The sequence below is a fragment of the Hippopotamus amphibius genome, chromosome 4 (genome assembly GCF_030028045.1).
Source record: "Hippopotamus amphibius kiboko isolate mHipAmp2 chromosome 4, mHipAmp2.hap2, whole genome shotgun sequence".
Taxonomy (NCBI): Eukaryota; Metazoa; Chordata; class Mammalia; order Artiodactyla; family Hippopotamidae; genus Hippopotamus; species Hippopotamus amphibius.
The window spans coordinates 166,331,388-166,350,936 of record NC_080189.1 but is presented as its reverse complement, the minus strand read 5'-3'; the positions used below and the strand labels follow the sequence as shown (position 1 = coordinate 166,350,936).

At 37.0% G+C, this 19,549-nt stretch overlaps 1 protein-coding gene across 1 annotated transcript in view; it reads left to right on the top strand.

Annotated features, from left to right (window-relative positions):
• Positions 1-18,737, top strand: part of SEL1L (SEL1L adaptor subunit of ERAD E3 ubiquitin ligase) — a 55,981-nt gene extending 37,244 nt beyond the window's left edge. Inside the window, exons 12-21 of the mRNA XM_057731294.1 lie at positions 272-340; positions 1,902-1,979; positions 3,033-3,095; positions 4,420-4,507; positions 4,816-4,964; positions 6,076-6,241; positions 6,764-6,838; positions 7,579-7,751; positions 11,523-11,651; positions 14,497-18,737. Of these exons, the coding sequence (XP_057587277.1) occupies positions 272-340; positions 1,902-1,979; positions 3,033-3,095; positions 4,420-4,507; positions 4,816-4,964; positions 6,076-6,241; positions 6,764-6,838; positions 7,579-7,751; positions 11,523-11,651; positions 14,497-14,706 (1,200 nt within the window). The 3' untranslated portion in view covers positions 14,707-18,737. The remainder of the gene's footprint in view (positions 1-271; positions 341-1,901; positions 1,980-3,032; positions 3,096-4,419; positions 4,508-4,815; positions 4,965-6,075; positions 6,242-6,763; positions 6,839-7,578; positions 7,752-11,522; positions 11,652-14,496) is intronic.
• The last annotated feature ends 812 nt before the right edge of the window (positions 18,738-19,549 follow it).

Genomic DNA, 19,549 nt, shown 5'->3' with positions numbered 1-19,549 from the left:
GAATTATGGAAATGGGGGATAGTAGATGGATTCAAGATGTACCAATATTTGGTGGTGAAAGAAACAGGACTTAGTGATGGATTGGATGTGAGAGGCAAGTGGGGTAGGTACCTTAGGCAGCCAGTAGATGTTGTGTTGACATTTACTTAAACTGAGATACTGCATTATAACAACATTTTTTTTTTAATATTCCTGAAGTAATTATTTTGGTTAAAAGCCAAGGGCAGATTTTATTAATAACTAATTATTTTCATAAATTCTTTTCTCACAGAGAGCATTTGACTACTTCAATTTAGCAGCTAATGCTGGCAATTCCCATGCCATGGCCTTCTTGGGAAAGGTACTGTACATCCTGTGAACATTTTCAGTAATAGCGAGAGGTGTTCTCATAGTTAAGCACGTGTTGTATTCATCATCTACAATTTACCAGAAATAAGCTGGAAATAAAATTTCCAATACAAGCATATTATATCTTGTCTTAAGATAAGTGCTATTCTGAGGCATTTTGTTAGGTAACTTAAAGGTAACAGAATTTGCTTATCAGTATGTTAATTCTCCATTGACATTAATTGTCGCTATCTGCAGCCCTACTTTTTGTGTATTGTACGCAATAATAATGGATTTATTCTTTATGCTCTGCAGTTTTTTGCTAAGTCTGTCATGATTGCCTGTTTACTTCCATGCTGAATAGAGACAGTTAGAGTGTGTTGAAATTTATCTGCAGACCTTTTAATTATCTTAAATGTGATAGTCATCACCCACCCCTCAATGCATTCTTTTCTCAACCAAGGGAACATTTAAGTCTGGAGACTTAATGAATAGATTCCATATGTCATGACATCATCTCAAAACTTCCTTTTTCATTATTTTGAAAACTTAGCACAGGTTAAACCAATGGGTATTTTCATCTATAGCCAAGTCCTAAAGTTAGAAGGCTCAGGTAGAATATATCTCAAAAGTTTTTACAAAAAGAAAGATCCAGTCAGTATTTGCCATGTGATCAGAGCTAGTCACTTGAGACCTGAGAACTTTACATTTAGACTTTCTAAACTATTACAGCCTAGAAATTGGTGTCGCCCATCTGTTTTTGTTAGCATTTAACAGCTTTCCATTTCAGCCCTCTTGATTCTTGCTCTAATTTACTAATTTTCCCCATCTCAAAAAAAAGATTTTCTTATTTCCTTAATAAATACATTGATAAAAACAGTACTACTGGGGCTTCCTAGGTGGCGCAGTGGTTAAGAATCCGCCTGCCAATGCAGAGGTCACGGGTTCGATCCCAGCTCCAGGAAGATCCCACATGCCGCGGAGCAACTAAGCCCGTGTGCCAAAAAAAAAAAACAACAGTACTGCTGGTCATTGTTTTCCTTTCTCCTGGCCCTTTTATCAGTTCCCATACCTGATACCCTGTAATCATTCAGGGCTTGAAACCGTTTGAAATAACCTTTTAGTTCTCTCTTTTCTGGAATTTAAGACCTACCCTGCCTCTTATCATGGGAAAAGCAGTGGTAGAGGAGAAGAAAAGGTGGACATTGCTATCGGCTCTTCTTTTCCTCATTTAATCACTTATTCCAAGCAATTGATCAACCACTTGACTACCCTGGGATAGAGTGAGAAGAAAGATTTGTCTCGGGGTTTAAAGTTTCTTCTGAGATTGATCAGTGATCTGATTTTATATATTCATGTTTATAGATAAGTCATTAATCTGATATGACATAGAATATATAATAACATCTACTTTTAAGGTTTTGCTTTTAATTCTAAAATATCCTGTAAGGAATTTTAAACTTTGTTGAAAGATTTCATGAAATCCAACAAAACCCAGAATGAGGTGAGATAGGAGAAAAATGTAATTGGAGAGAAGGTTACTGCTCTTATTGAAATTGAGGTCTGTTTTCCAGATGTATTCAGAGGGAAGCGATATTGTACCTCAGAGTAATGAGACAGCTCTTCACTACTTTAAAAAAGCTGCTGACATGGTAAGACTTAATGACTCAGTGTATTGAAATGTATACCATATTATTATTTTAATAGGTAAATTTATTATGTTTAAGGAATTAATAATTGACTTATTTCATAAATTATTGGAAGTGCTTATGTAAATATGATTCTCACAGATGAATTAGCTAGAAAAAACCTTCTGAAGAAAAAGCAGTATATGTATATGTTTTTTAGGGACATATACATTTATTGAATATTAAGTCTCTGTTTCAGTTTCATTGAGAAGCTTCCTGGTCAGGGAAATAATGATTTTAGTAATGGAATTGGGAGTTATATGATTTACCCTATTTGTATTGCAACTTGAGGTTTAAAGCTTGCATAACTGGGTAATTTTGATACTCATGATACTAAGTTAGGCTTTCTTTGGCTCAGAGAAAGCCATATATGAATATTTAAGACCCTCTGGCTCCAGTGTGTACACTTAACCTCTTTGTCAACTAGTACATGTTACTGTAGTCCTAGATGTCAGTTGAGTGTTTCTCAGAGGGGCACTGTGACACTTTTGTTAAAGATGCCTCTGTCCTTCTGAGTTTAGGTGAATACTAGATTTTTCTCTTTTTGGTCTTAAAACAATGATTATCTTTGCTCTACAACATTCCAACAATCTTAAGCATATCCTTGCCACCTGATCCCAATATTAATTTGTTGATTTTGCCCCATGGCAATATCTTCTTTATTGGGGTAGGAGGTTACCAATGAAGAACTACCAAAAAAAAAAAATGTGTCCTACTTTTAATTTTGGAAAAATTAAATACATGTCATGTTTTATATCATAAATTCATGAAACAGATAGTCATAAGTCACCAAAATTTAATTCTGAGTGAATTTACTGTTCACTCTTTTTCAGCAATTATTGAAAGTCAAATCTCTAAAACTCAGTGTCATGTTTAGTCAGATGGGAAGGAGAAAATTTTGTTTTGAATTGAAAAGTACTAAGACATGTTTTGAATATGTTTGTAAATCATTTCTTTTGCAGTCATTTATTCTTGCCTATTTTTTAATGAATCCTTTCATTTGTCTCTGGTTGGCAGGGCAACCCAGTTGGACAGAGTGGGCTTGGAATGGCTTACCTCTATGGGAGAGGAGTTCAAGTTGTAAGTTTTCAATCTAACATTCTGACTTTAATGAGCAGTCGGCTGGTGAGGTATGGGAGTATTCCTTAATTAGCTCCCAGTCAGCCCAGGTGAGGCCGTTTCATTATAACCAGAGCTGAATCTGTGCCGTTGTCTCTGAGTTTGGTTCCCTACCACCCATTACTCTGTCCTACCATAGCAACTGCCTTCTTAGAATGGCTCTGTCTCTGGCACCTTCCCCTCAAGGTATGAAGCTGTTTCTCATTTTTTCTTCTATGCTCTCTACCCCACCTCCTCTTCCATCTCTCCCAGACAAAACTATCTCCCTGCTACTTCTTCACTCAAGCCTAAGAAAATTATTAAGTCCTCCCATGTAGAGGGAGGAAAGCTTTCTGTTCTACCTCTTGCCTTTCTAGCTACCACCTCTCTTCTCTCCAGCCCTTTCCTGCAAAGCCAAGTTTCTCCAAAGAATGAACTATGTGAGCTGCTACCATTCACTTTTTAGCTTTCAGCAGGCGGGCTTCTGCCTCATGTAACTGCTCTACACAGCTCACCAGTAACCTCCTCAATGTCAACCCCACGTGACATTGTTTGGTTCTACCTCACTTGAACTCTTTCTTCCTGGGAGCTGTCTTGGTTTTCCTGGGCTATTGCTCCTCATTCTTCTGTGCTCCCTGCCCATGTTGGATGCTCCTGGATCCTCCTTGCTGTCCTCATCTCTGTCTCATCTCTCCAAGCAACATGTTCATCTGATTTGGGCCCGAAACTAAGAGCTAGGCATACAATTCTAATCTGTAGGTATTTCCTAGCACAAAAGACAGCAATGTGATCTCATTTTGATTCCTTCTAGTCATTTTAAGGTACTGCAATCCAGTAGTGACCTTTGTTTTAATTTTTCTTTGGGGATATGTCTGATATTTGAAGTCTAATAATCATATAATGTTTGATAAGCTGCCCAGGGAAGAACAAATAAGGAGAGGATAATTTTTCTTATTTAATATTAGAAAAATTGAGATTTAAAAGGGTTAATCGAAAAAACATGACTTTCTTAATTTCTGGCCTGCTGTTCTACTAGTATTGTTTATGCTTTCTGAGAGCAGACATGCAAATTGTTTCACAGAATAGTGTATTTGCTTTTTTTCACAGTCTTAAGTGTTAATCCCCTCATGACTTAAAAAATATTACCATCTTTGTATTATAAAAAATTAGGTCATTCTTTTAATGACTTCAAGAATATTTTATGTATGCTTTGTTAATTCTTTTTATGAATGAATCTCCTGACTTCTGAGTATATCAGCCTGTTGAGCTTTCTCATCATGTGATCATGTGAACTCTTTTTCTACAGAACTATGATCTGGCACTGAAGTATTTCCAGAAAGCTGCTGAACAAGGCTGGGTGGATGGGCAGCTACAGCTTGGCTCCATGTACTATAGTAAGTAACGCTGGAATTAGTGATGGACACACCGAATCTAAATTACCTGTTTTCCTCCAGATGCCACCATGATATAGAAATGAGAGCTGTCGAATTTCTAGCTCCATTAATGTCCTCCCAAGTCAATGATTTGTGCATCGTGTATTTCATTGTAGAGTATATTAATCTGTATTAATATACAAATCTATATTAATAAGATTCACATCTTTCCAGAGTAAGAATTCTGAATTTCATTTAGTTTTATTCCTATGTAAGGCTTCAGCTAAATCTAAGACTATTCATGACCTCTCCTGTCATTTTCCTTACAGATGGCATTGGCGTCAAGAGGGATTATAAACAGGCCTTGAAGTATTTTAATTTAGCTTCTCAGGGAGGCCATATCTTGGCTTTCTATAACCTAGCCCAAATGCACGCCAGCGGCACAGGTGTGATGCGATCGTGTCACACTGCAGTGGAGGTAAGGACTTTTCTACCAGCCTATATGTAGGAAATCAGTTTGTCCAGTAGGAAAGTCTACTGTTTTAATTCTGATTCTCTTTGCATGATTTCTTCTAGAGTAGAAACAGACAGCCTACTAGCATTGATATACTGCGGGAAGGCTCTGAGGGTCTGTGTGTTACTATCACATTTAATAGTTCCATTTGTCTCTCCCTCCTGGAATCAGCATTTATAAGGGCAGATATTGTCTGCCGTCTCTCTAGCACCTGAGACAGGATCTGAGACATAGTCAGCATCAAAAAGTGTATGTTAAGTGAATGTTGCAAGGGAAATGCTAATATCTCCTAGTTGGAACCTTTCCTCTTTAGCTTTCTCATAATTGGCAGTTTAGAGGGACATTAAATGCTTAGCAAAGCTTCTGAACCACCCTATGCTTCAGTTTCCTCACTTGTAAAATGGAGCTCTTACTAGGACTTGCTTCATAAGAGGGCGGTCCCTCATGGGAGGAGTAAGTGAGTTAATATACATACTATACATAAATCACTAGGACCGTGCCTAGTCACAGTAAATGGTATATAATTGTTTGCTAATATTTTTATAAATCTGTTCTAAAGACTAAGTGAAAGCTTCAAATAAATATCCCAGACTTTTATATATGTATTTAATAAAACTGCCAGAGATTCAGAGAGCAAGCTTAACAATCGCTCTTATCCAAAGTGCAAAAATGATTTTCTAACATATCTTTCTTTTTTTATATAAATTTATTTATTTATTTATTGGCTGCATTGGGTCTTTGTTACTGCACTTTCTGTAGTTGTGGCGAGCAGGGCTACTCTTCATTGTGGTGCATGGGCTCCTCATCGTGGTGGCTTCTCTTGTTGTGGAGCATGGGCTCTAGGCATGTGGGCTTCAGTAGTTGTGGCACATGGGCTCAGTAGTTGTGGCACGCAGGCTCAATAGCTGTTGTGCACGAGCTTAGTTGCCCCACGGCATGTGTTATCTTCCTGGGGCAGGGCTTGAACCTGTGTCCCCTGCATTGGCAGGCAGATTCTTAACCACTGCACCGCCTAGGAAATCCCTGATATATCTTTCTTATTTTTGTATTGATTTTTTTTTTCCTGTTTTCATAGTTGTTTAAGAATGTGTGTGAGCGGGGCCGGTGGTCTGAGAGGCTCATGACTGCCTATAACAGCTATAAAGATGGCGACTACAACGCCGCAGTGATCCAGTACCTCCTGCTGGCTGAGCAAGGGTATGAAGTGGCACAAAGCAACGCAGCCTTCATTCTTGATCAGAGTAAGGTTCATCGTAGTCCTGCCTTGGGTTAACCTGTTTAAAAAGAAATGCCACAAGGAGTCTTCTTTATTGTTATAACTAGAACTTAACAGCACACATGCTCAGGTTGTTTCACCCCAGATCTCTAAGCCATCAAAGTTAGTTTAATAGAGTTGACAATAGAAATGGATTTGCATTCATCATTAAATTAACTGCTTTCAGTGAATACATTTTTCAAACTACAGCAGATACAAAAACATTGTTTTTCCAGTAGTATATAGATCCCTAGTGGTTCAGTATTTAGTCTCATTATTAGTTCTGTGGTTAAAATGTGTCTCAGAAAGTAGTGCTGTCCTGAGTGCAATGATTCCTTTGAACTCGGTATTTTACTTCAATACTTGTTTAATTTCAATAGTTTTTTCATTTAATATTTGTTTTATGCCAATTCTTACTTAAATTATGCTCCATGTATCCATCCTGGTTTGCAGATGAAGCCTGAAAGTCTAGGGCCTTTCCTTAAATGTATTTCACCTTTCCTTGTAGGAGAAGCAACCATTGTGGGTGAGAATGAAACTTATCCCAGAGCTTTGCTGCACTGGAACCGGGCTGCCTCTCAAGGTGAGTAGTTGGTTAATTCTAGGATAAGAGTTTCACCCAGGGACCTTTCTGGATTGTTTTTTGTTTGTTTTTAATCTCACGTAAAGATTAAATCATGTCATTCACCACTTTAAAATTAAGCAGAGATACTAACTATAGCTTAACTTATGTGCATTCATGATTGGTCTTCATTCTTAAAATGGAAGTTCCAGTCCCAGGGTTGCTAAGTTGAACTGCAAGGTCTTTATGCTGGATATTTATATCCTGATATGATTTACTCTTTGGTCTTTAGTTGGAGGCTAGTATATTGTATAGAATGAGAATTGAATAGAATGTGTAGTAGAATATAGGTGTACAACCTGAGATTTCAGCCTTTCCCCACTCTTTTTTATTTGAATATTTCTTTCTCACACATCGTTTGCATATCCCTTTCTCCAAGCCCAAACAGTGGTCCAGTGGATTATTTTAGAATGTTACATGATAAAATAGAGTGGTCGTTTGAAGAGTATTATTGGTGAAACAGGGATTACTCCCACTTTGTTTTACCTCTCCCTGACTATTACAAGAGCCTTCTTCAGAAAAGCAACACTTCTGATTAAATTTTTTCTGAATTTATAGGTTGGCTGAAGAACTTGTTACAAAGTTTGCGCGTTACAAATCAGCATTCTTTTTTACATGAACATGTTAGCAGGAGGAGAAATGAGTTTGGTCTGTTTTCAGCACACTGCATTTATTGGCAGTTTTCATTTAACCTGTTTCAGGCTACACTGTGGCTCGGATTAAGCTTGGCGACTACCACTTCTATGGGTTCGGCACTGACGTAGACTACGAGACGGCGTTTGTTCATTATCGTCTAGCTTCGGAGCAGCAGCACAGTGCGCAGGCTATGTTCAACCTGGGATACATGCATGAGAAGGGACTAGGCATTAAGCAGGCGAGTGTGACTGCGAAACAAATGTGCAAATAATGTAACTGTGGTTTGGGGGACGCGTCTTCATTTTTATAGGAAATAGGCTTGCTTTAGAGTGTGCTCAGACTTTAGGTACTAAGCTAGGAGACAGTTCTGTAATATTTCAGAAGGCTGCCCTGCATCTCTCTCATCCTCGAGCACACACACGTAGTGACGTCCACACTTATGCTTAGGATATTAAGCCAAGACAAATTCATGAAAACGGAAAAGCAGTGCTGCCTCTATTGATAACTCCTGTTTGAGAAACTGTCCATCAACATCCAAATTCCTTCATTTCTAGGTTATTTTGAAGTGAATTTCATGTTTGCTGCTGACAAGTGTATCCTCATTCTTATACCTTCCTAATGAAGTCTAACATTCTTTAAACCCATGGTCTTAAAGTTTTTGCCTGTGTACCCTTAAAATAATTTTGAAAAACTGTATCCTCTTACACATTTTTAATTTGATGTTTAAAATTTCTCATCATAAGTTTCAAAGGGTCTAAGTTCTAGCTATTTTAACCACTAACATTTTTATAAATAAAATGACTAAATTACTTTAAATACCAAAATAATTTGATAGCCCCATATTAACTTTTTAAAAATACACAGCAAATTCATTAAGTGAAAATTATATCTTTTCCTGCTCTCCCTGAATTTATATTTTAGTCCATTATTCCGGAAGAGTTGTTTACCAGTGTAATGTACTGACCATTCTGTTGTGCTTATCTGAAACAAAAGTGTATAAATCCAAATTTGAATTTTATTTTCTGTGATTATAGGCTCAAAGTGTTAAGAAAAATTCTTGAGATATTATTAGTCATAGTTGGTCAGTTATTAATACACTGCTGATCTCATCAACCTCATTATATTGTAAAATTTCTTAAAATTTTACTTTTTGTGGTAATTATTGAAAATGCATCTTTTAATAAGATGAACATTTTTAATAATTAGTCTAAGTATCATGGAATAGATTTAACATTAATTGTATTTTTCATTTTATAAATATATGATCGAAACCTTGTTCACATAAATAAGTATATGGAAATCGAAAGAATTTTATTGGATTGGCCAAAAGTTTGGTTTCCGTAAAATGGTACAGAAAAACTTGAATGAACTTTCTGGCCAACCCAATATTATAGCAAGGTCACTTAATTCTTTAAAATGCTTTAGGGTTACAAGCTGTCTTGGTCAGTTTGGGCTGCTGGAACAATACCGTAGAGCAGTTGGTTTGAACAACAGACATTTATTTCTCCCAGTTCTAGAGGCTGGGAAGTTGAAGATCCAGGTGCCAGCAGATTTGGTGTCTGGTGAAAGCCCTCTTCCCTCTGTGTCTTCTCAAGAGGAAAGAGCAAGAGAGAAGCAGCACACTCTTTAGGGATTCTGATAAGGACACTAATTACGTTCATGAGAGCTCTACCCTATGACCTCATCCAATCCTAATAACCTCTCAAAGGCCTCACTTCCTCATACCATCACACTAGGAGGTAGGGCTTCCCATATGAATTTTGGGGAGACACAAACAATTTAGTCTGTAACATATGCCAAAAATCAGACTAATCTGTCATTAAAATTATTTATATGATCTGTAACTTGATAACTTGGTTAGGCACCTTTTCAGTTCTTTTGAAAGCAAAGAATTGGAGACTACAGACTTGCCAAAGGAGATGTTCCCTGATCACTGGACTTGTACTTTCTCAGTTTCTGGTAGTAATTCTAAAAGGCTTTCCCAAGGCTTATCAAGTAGCTAATGATACTCCTTACTCATTTGGTCACTTAGAGGCACTTTGTGACCTTATGTATTTAAAAGAAGGTGGTTCATTTCATTTTGTTAATGCACTGTTTTTTGTCAAAGTGCTTTTTATTTTATTACGTTTGAGTACTTTATCTTAATTCCAATATATAAGTTTTGATATTGTACATTTATGTTAATATTAGATACTTGAATGTAGTTTTATCAAGAATCTGGAGCTGCAGGCTGAGTGTGTTCAGTCCATGGACAATCTCTGCTGTGTAACATCGTTGTTGAAGCCGCCCTGCATTGTCAGATCAGTCAGCCAAGTCAGACTTAGCTTCTATCAGAAAGTCTGAGTCTGAATTTCTTTGTTGTTTGTTTGTTTGTTTTAATTTGTTTGCTGATTCAAATAAACTTAATATGTGTTTGATGCCTAATGTGAAGATCACACATAAGTGATCGTTTTTATACACTTAGTAATAATTTGCTCAAGACAATAGAATTAAAGTGCTATAACTTGGGCTTCCTAGGTGGCGCAGTGGTTGAGAATCCGCCTGCCAATGCAGGGGACACGGGTTCGATCCCTGCTCCAGGAAGATCTCACGTGCCTCGGAGCAACTAATCCCGTGTGCCAAAAAAAAAAAAAAAAAGAAAACAACAACAACAACAAAAAAATAAAGTGCTATAACTCTGTTTTTATAATAGGCTGTAAAACAAGAAAATTAATCAGTATGCTTTTCTCATCATAGTTTAATTTGTAATGTAAAACTTATACAAATTCTCGTGAATAAAGACTATAATGAAAGGCATAGTATTCCTTTGATTAGCGTTAGGGGAGGGAACCCTGGGATTCAGCTTTTTATAAGGACAATTAATCATGTATAAAAATCAGAATAATTCCATTAATTTTTATAAGACATTATGATCACCTTTTCCTGTTTGTTTTCTGTTTTTTTATATAAAAGAGATATTCATACTCTAAAAACTAATCAGTCCAGATCCAGTATAGATAGAAAAATATTAAGTATTAAATAAGATGAGGATTGGTTATAATTGGAATAAATAATTCAGGATTTGATAGAGAGATAAGAGTAATTACCCTGTTGAATCATCCACACAGCCTGTGGATCACATAAAGTTTGAGCATCATCTTGAAAAATATGACGGTGCAAATAAAACTTGTTACTTTTTTTTAAAATCAAAGACACTAACCATACTGTTACTTTTATGTGAAGGTGCTCTTCTTTTTAACTAATGACTCACCTGAGGGACAAGTATAGAGAATAACTGAAAGCAGGTTTATATCTGAATGCATAAAGTCAGTTTTAATACTTAGCCTTTCCTTCCCATGTCTCGTGGAATTCTTACCTACGTGTTTAGCATTCTTTGACAGTAGTTAGGGCATGGGAGGAGTGAGGTTGTTAAGTGAGAATTTTGCAACTCCCACCGTCCCATTCTACCTTTTTTCTGAATGCAGAGCACTGCAACCTGGGCCAAAATTAGTGATGACTTGTTTCACCCTTTACAGAAATACATCTAAGACAGGGAGACACAGGATTCGAGTCCCTTAACACTCTGTGCACACACCCCTTGGAAAACTTTAAGTATGTCTACCCTGATCTGAAGATCACTACTCCAGACTGAAACCAGGAATTGCTTACATTGACTGATTATAAGTAGGAAAAAATTAACTTGACACTTACAGGTCACCCCTGGAAGTCTCCAGGTTGACAGTGGTATGCAGAGGTGTATAGCTACTATGTCCAGCATATCTGCACAGCAAGGGGGATGTCAGATCAGGGGCACACGAATTAACTTTTAAATTTTTTCAATTAGATTTTCTTCAAAATTAAGCAGATAAACAAATTTTACCTAATTAAAGCTTGAGTTTTTTTTCCTATAGGTAAGGGAAATTTTAAAATGAAACTTGAAAGGTAAAATAAACTATCCTAATATATAAACAATAATTATTTTTACTCAGTTTAACAAGAAATGAATTTTGGTTTGTTACCTATATTATAGGATATTCACCTTGCAAAACGTTTTTATGACATGGCAGCCGAAGCCAGCCCAGATGCACAAGTACCAGTCTTCCTAGCACTCTGCAAACTGGGTGTTGTCTATTTCCTGCAGTACATACGGGAAACAAATGTAAGTGGTCCATGACTCTTGTAATTAAAATACAAATGATGTAACCTTCTCAGTCCACAGGTTTGTTTCTGCAAAGTTGCGGGGAGGGGAGGAAGGACCTGGTGCAAGTGTCTGGTCTCTTCCCTTCTTCCTGGATGAAGGGACCTCATCAAGTGAGGAGTGAGTGTAGCCACAAAGCACTTACCATTCCCAGACAGCATTTCACAGGGGTTCCCAGTGCTAAAGCATTGTTCACTGGAGCAGATGTTTTCTGGTTTAGGGAAAACTGAGACTAAACTGTGACAGTTTGAAACAGTAGTTAATTAAATTCAGTAAATGTTAAATCAGATGACTGCCCAACAGTGACTCAGACCAGCCCCTTAAAAAGAGAATTTAAGACATGGGAAGAAGAAGTAGAACCTGAGAGCCTGCCCAGGCTGTTGTACTTCAGATTCTTCTGATAGTGAAACATGTTAAAAAGCACCACCAGAACTATGTTTTCTAAAAATACCTTGAATTATTTAAATATGCGTAATGGTAGAACTTCGCTAGGAGATGGGTGGGTTACCCATTCTCTTCAAAACTACCAACTTTGGTTAGCAACACCATATGTTGGTGTGCTCGGGTTCTCCAGTTTTCTGTTTTACTTATAGTACCTGTCATTCCTCGTAACAGATTCACTGGTGCAGTATTTAACTCTGAAAGTCCTAAAATGTATGCAGAAAGAAGGGCTATTTAATTCACTCCAGACCAGAAAGGGATGATGTTTCAACCTTCTGTTAACATCTTTCAGAACAAGTTGATGCACCATTTCGGCGCTAGATTCTGGAAGGGGCTTTTTCAAAACCTCTTTTGTTACACAGACGTAAATTTAGTCCATGCTGCTTCAGCATCTGTAAAGAGAAATTCGACAACTTCTCCCTTTTGCAACCCTTGCCCATGCACCAAGGTCCTCCGCGTTTAAGGCTCCAGAGGGCTGGAGATGTCGGCCTCTGGGTTGCTTATACATTTGTAATGTCAAATTTATAATTGTTCAGTAGCTTGAGCTAGGGTATGTTGTATGCTCTGCTAACCAAAAGGATCTTTGTTCCTTTAACTGAAAAGCTAACAGGGTGGCCACCTGCTCTTTCTCTCTCAAGACTTTCAGACACTCTTCTCTGAAAATTTTTATTACTAATAAACTATTGATTACAGTCTAGGATTTGGTCATGTAATACACCATATTAAGTTGTGTTTTATACAGAAGTGTCAAGAAAGCAATAAAATGCCCCATAATCCTACCACCTAGATATTCTAACTTTAAAAAAAAAAAAAAGAAAGAATGATGTGTATTGATGGTAAGAAAGTCAAACAGTACAGAAAAACAGTCTCCTGTTGCAGGTCCCACCCCAGGGAACACAGTTAATAGTTTGTTATAATTTTTTTTCCCAGAAAAATTTAGCACCTATACCTACAAATATATATTATGAGGACCTTTTAAATGTAATTTTATTTAAACATAAAGGACTATGCCCCATATTTACTTTCTTTGTGGGTAAGCAGCAGTCAGAAAATACCAGCAATAATGAGTGACGTTAAAACAAAACATCACAGGTGAAGAGCATAACTTCAAAGTTCAATTTCAGGAATTAAATATTTAGTTAAGTCCTAACTAAAAAGCATTATTTGTTCAGCCATTAAATATTTGAATTCCTGCCATCTTCAGTTACACGAGAGAAGTAGTAAAATAGCCCTGCTGTCATTAGAAGAGAGTTTTTTAGCTAGTGTGTCATCACTAAAAATAGGCTGTATGTGTGCCAAGGTACTGATTTCCACCTCCCTCCATCGTCCCTAGTGTTTGTTTCAAATATTTCCTGTGAAAAATGATTGGAAATTAGTGCATTAATTTACTGATGGAAAGGAACCCTGTAAGATACTTTATAGAGTCAACTGTGAAGAATTAATAGCTCAAGTCCTCAGACATTATTTTGACTTTCAGTTGAAGGCTTTTAAAACTTTTTTTTTTCAATTGAACCCATTGTCTTTATATTTTTGTTTTGTTTTGTCCTTAGTTTTATTAGATTGAATCCTTTGTTAAAGTCTGGTGGGTTTTAATTTTTGGTTTGGTTTTGTTTCTGATTGACGTATAGTTGATGTACAATACTATAGAGTTACAGGTATACAGTATAGTGATTCACAATTTTTAAAGGTTATACTCCACTTATTATAAAATAGTGGCTGTATTCCCCATGTTGTACAGCGTATCCTTGTAGCGTATTTTATACCTAATCCCCTCCCCCTATACTGCCCCTCCCCCTTCCCTCTCCCCGCTGGTGACCACTAGTTTGTTCTCTGTATCTGTGAGTCTGCTTCTTTTTTGTTATATTCACTAGTTTGTTATATTTTTTAGATTCCGCATACAAATAATATCATACAGTATTCGTCTTTCTCCGTCTGACTTATTTCACTTAGCATAATGCCCTCCAAGTCCATCCATGTTGCTGCAAGTAGCAAAATTTCATTTTTTTATGGCTAATATTCTATTGTGTATATACACACATCTTCTTTATCCATTCATCTGTTGATGGACACTTAAGTTGCTTCCATATCTTGGCAATTATGAATAATGCTGCTGTGAACATTGGGGTGCATGTATCTTTTCAGATTAGTGTTTTTGTTTTTTTCCGATTTATACCCAGGAATGGAACTGCTGGGTCATATAGTAGTTCTATTTTTAGTAAAATCTTTTTTTAATACATTGCAAAATGTTACTAAAACCAATTGTTTTAATAAGTTCTGTACTTATCTCTAATTTGTGATGTAACTTTCCTAGCTCCTTCTTTTACATTTTAGTGATCATAGTAATTTTTCTATTATTCTTATTAAGATTCGAGATCTGTTCACCCAGCTTGATATGGACCAGCTTTTGGGACCTGAGTGGGACCTTTACCTCATGACCATCATCGCGTTGCTGCTGGGAACAGTCATAGCTTACAGGCAGAGGCAGCATCAAGACATGCCTGTGCCCCGGCCCCCTGGGCCACAGCCAGCACCACCACCACAGGAGGGGCCACCAGAGCAGCAGCCACCACAGTAACCCACTGCGTCCAGCCTTGATCAGTGACAAATAAGGAAAAGGTTTACTAAGAACACTTGCATTCGATTTAGGACTTTGGATCAGTGGCCCACCTCCTGGAAGAGGCACAAGGAAGCATTGCATTCCTAAAGCTGCTTAGAATCTGATGCCTTTATTTTCAGGGATAAATAACTCTTTACCTAAACTGAGTTGAATGTCCATTTCAGTGCCGTATGGAATAACAACTCTCAGTGGCTTCCCACCCCCACACGCACCTTTTTTTTTTTCTGGAAACATATGTGAGACACTCAAAGTAATGTCTACTGTATCCAGCTATCTTTCTTGGGTCCTTTTGGTCATTCTTTCAATGTGCATAAGTTCTATCAACCATCTTTAAGGTCTTATGCATCGACACTAAAAACTGATCAGTGTAAAAAGGAAAAGCCAGTTAGTTGTAAATTTAACCTTAACATGTTTAAAAGTCTGAAAATAGAACTTGCCTTTTAAGTTAAAAAAAAAAAAAGCCTTCAAAGTGTTTCAGAACTGCAATAACTAAGGAACTTTTACCAAGCTACATGCAAGTTATACATATTCAGCATAGTTGTTACTTTAAAAGGGAAGGTTGGGAGGTTTCTTATTACGGCAGTTGTCATACTTTATACCATACTTCTCTCCTTCAAAGACTGAAAGGCCGTGTTAAAGAGTTTTATGTGAACTTCATTTTCCTTGGAATGGAATATATAGAAAACATTGTGAACTGACTTCTTGAGCTAACATGTGAACTTGCCCCAGATGACTCAATGTAATTTGCTTGTTTGTTATGACTATACAGAGCCTTTATCCGGAAGCCAGAGGATGGACTAAATGGGAGAAGTTAGAAAACAATACTGAAGAACTCTGGGTGGGGTCCCAGGATCACAGACACACTTTCCCAAAAGTTGAAGCATTTGTTCCCAGGATTTATTTTGCTTTGCATTCCTTATCGCAAAAGAACAGACCACCCTCCTGAATTCTTTCAATATGAAATATCATTGCCAGGCTATGGCATGCAGCGACTACCGTTCAATTCTAAAACTCAGAGAATCTGAAATGCAGTGAAATAAGTGATTGAGGAAAGCCACAGCCTGCTTGTACTGTTCAGGTAGATTTTTATTTCTGCAGTTTGATGTTACAGTAGAAAATCGACCACTTGCTTAGCTATCACATTCACCACCCTCCCACTGGTAACAGAAAAATCAAGGCTATTACACATCAGAATTGTCTGGTTAAGCAGTACAGTAAACAACAACCACAGCAACAACCACAAAAAACTGAGAACATCACATATCACACAAATGAAAAAATTAAAACTTCTACCAAATTTGTATTCCGTTCTGTGGTCCGGTGGCAGCGTTCAGCAGCCTGTACCTGGTAGGAGTCTCTCTTCACGTCTGAGCAAGCTTTCTGTGCCTGCCGACCTCAGTCTGTTTTTACTTATCTTTATACTCCTTTTCCATAACCCCTCATCTGCAAGAAAACTCGAAAAGTTTATTATCTGTAGAGTTGTAAGACTTTGGTTTTTGAAGTGGGGATTGTATTTAGAACTAGAGTTAATTAGTCTGTAATGAACATGAGGGCTTTAAATGTGAAGTTATGTGCTTTTTTGGTGTTTAGAATATTATGAGAAACCTGGTAAGCAAACTTGCCTCCTGGTAATTGCTTCTAAATATGAAGAGGTGGTGACAGCGAGAACTATATGTATAAATGCAGGTCTGAAAGGTAGGAGTTTTTACCCCTCGAAGTGTAATGTCGCTTCGGGCAGCTCATGTAAATATTAAGACTTGTTTGATCTCGTACGTTAGAGATTTGAGTACAGTTGGTACAGTGTGTTGGTGTCTTCACCCCGCCTCTTCTCCCCACCCTTCAAAATAAGTATGAGCCATGATAGCAGCCACACTTCATTTCGAAGGAACTGTTTTAATTTATTTAAAAGTTTAACAACTAAACTTCCATGTTTTTCTACCATCCACCTAATTTCTCCTTTAGCAGTATTCTTATCTCTATCTTTACTTCCCTCTGTTAGTACTTTGAAAAAGCACTTCTTAAAACAGTGTGCACTGCCCCGAGGCAGATGGGAAAGTGCGTTCTTGTTCTCCAGGCAATAACTTCCTGTTGGTGTACCACTTGCTGTGTCCTTTTTATTAATCTTCCAAATAGACCTTTTTCTTGGCTTTTGTCCACCTCCTGTTTTACCCTGGGTCATTTGCTACTGGAAATTTGAATGGTAAATTTAAAATAACTTAGTTCCTATGGCTTCATTTAAAGACTGTCTCAAAATACTTTGCTCCTTTTTTCATTCTGTGCAAGGGACATGATACCTAAGCAAATAGGAACTGGGTTTGGTATTTCTCCTAAAATAATGCTCAATACTTACCTAATCAAATGGCATCCATTTGAATAAAATGACAGTAACTAAAGCTAGTTAATGTCAGTGACATTAAACTAACTCCAGGATTCAGGAGTTTTAATGTTAGAATTTAGAGTTAGCAGATAGAGTGCGGCTTCATTTCTCCATGGTAGCCCATCTCTCCCGATCCCTTTTATAGTCTGTCTTCCTGCCTTCCGAGGTGATGACAATAGTACTTTACTTAGCTTCTGTTTTCTTGTGCATTTGGTTTGTTGGTTAGTCAGCTGTTCCAGAGTCTTGAGACTATCTGTTTGGCTTTTTGTTTTATGTTACAAAAGCAGCATTGGTGTTTGGGGTTTGGTTTTTGTTTGTTTCGTTTTTTTGTTTTTGGAGCTTTTGTTTCTGTTTTCTGGGTAAGGCTTATCTAACTTTTGGTTAATATTCACTGGCACCGAAAAATAAAAGGTTTCTTTTTTTCAAAATTCATTATTTAGCATTTAAATGAGATTAACGTGTGAGTCATTAATACTGTCGAGGATGTGTAACCCATCTGCGTATAAGGTTAATTTGTGAGAGTTTGACTGCTAAGCCATTTTATCTCTGTACCATTGGAAAGCTGTAGAAACTTCTCCCCGTGATCTGGCCATGATCTGTTGCTTTATTTAATTAAGGAGCTGCTGTTGCCTCCAAGAAACTTAAGTATTTTGTATGAGCTTTCTCCCCGCTCCTTTCTTTGCTTCTTATGTTTGTTCTTCACACCAGTGTTTTGGAAGTATGCATGCAAGCCTCTAAATGAAGACCACAGCTCTTCATGTGTGTAGCATGTGTATTATATTGTCTAACTACATCTGCAAAAAACCTTTTTCAGAGGTTTGGACTAACATTTCACATGCACATTTCAAAACAAAACAACAAAAAAAGACTTCATATAAGCAGCCCCTATACCTCTCAAGAAGAGCAACGTGGGCTACATTTGTCCCAATAGCAGCTAGTGTTTGTTTTGAAGGTGGATTTAATTATATGTGATACAATATTATAACTACAACTGTGCAAGAAATAAAGCAAAAGAAATTTCTGTTTTCATGAAAATATTTTTCATCAGTCATTGCTCTCAAATATAAATGAAATTACAAAATTTCTGAATACCATATTGTCTGAGGCACTACCTGATTTTTAAATGTGTAGTAGTCCTCGAAAAGAAGCTAAATTTCTCCTCCCCCTTTGTATTTCAAGAAAACTGAAAATACTCCAAGTAAAAATGATTTGTATTTTTAAAATGACTATTTGCACAAGTGAAAAACTGATGTGTGCATAGGAAGGATGTCTTGATTATGTGCAGGGAGTCACCTCACATGTACCAGTTTTCCTATTTGGAATAACAAGATGACCCTTCTCTTCGATTAAAAAAAGGAAATCATAATATTGATATGATCAAGGTGTAACCACTATCAATATTTAGGAGACATTTTAAAAGACCATAAGCTGGCATTGGAAAGAATACCATGGTAGACTTTTTGTAAATTTATTTTGTATTTAATTAAATTCAGTATAAAGGCTGGTGAAGTGTAATATAATTGTGTAAACAAATCCTGTTAATAGAGAGATGTACAGATTCGTTTTGTACTGTATCTTGAAACTTGTGAAATAAAGATTCCACCTCTGGTTATCCTGTATGCTGTAATGTACCACGGCCAGGCACCTCTCCAGGCAGCCTTTTTTTTAAAACCTGAACAGTTCAGTTTTTTAATGACTTTTTGGGATTTCAGAAGCTTCTGGAAAACATTCATTAGGGGCAGTTTGAATCCATCTTAAATTTTAATTATTGAACTTCAGATTTCTATAAGTTGAGTTTTATCCTACAGAGGATATGAATTTGCAAAGAAATATTTCCATTTTTAAATCTCTGAGATCTTTGACTTGAATTAGCCTGTGATATACAGTATATACATGATTCACTTTAATCCTGATTAGTAAAATTTAGCTAAAGTTTGTTTATGCATTGCCTTTTCCCAGAAAGGTTTTAGGAGGGATTACAGAGCTACATATGGTACAACACAACGAAATTTACATAGGATAAGTAAGATCTACCTAAAGGGGAAACAAAGCAGAAAGCAATATTAAATCAGGAGTGAACTTTGTACACAAAAATGCATGTTATAACCAGGCTACAAATCTGCCCCTAACTTCCTAGCAGCCGACTCAAAAGAAATTGAGCTAAAATGTTCAGCTTAGAAGCATCAGATCCTTGAAAAAATCTGGATGATGCAGATTGTGGCAAATGAGAAATTGGATCCCAAATTTTACTTCTGGGAGCAGTCAGCCACCTAAAATGACCTTGACTAAAATAAAAGTTGTGAAGAAGTTGGGCATCGGAGCTGTAACATCAGCAGTTTGATCATTCAACCTGTAGTTGGGTGTGGTGCCTATTTACCAGTTAGCCCCTTTCTGACAAGTCATTAAAATGAGTCCTTGGTCTTC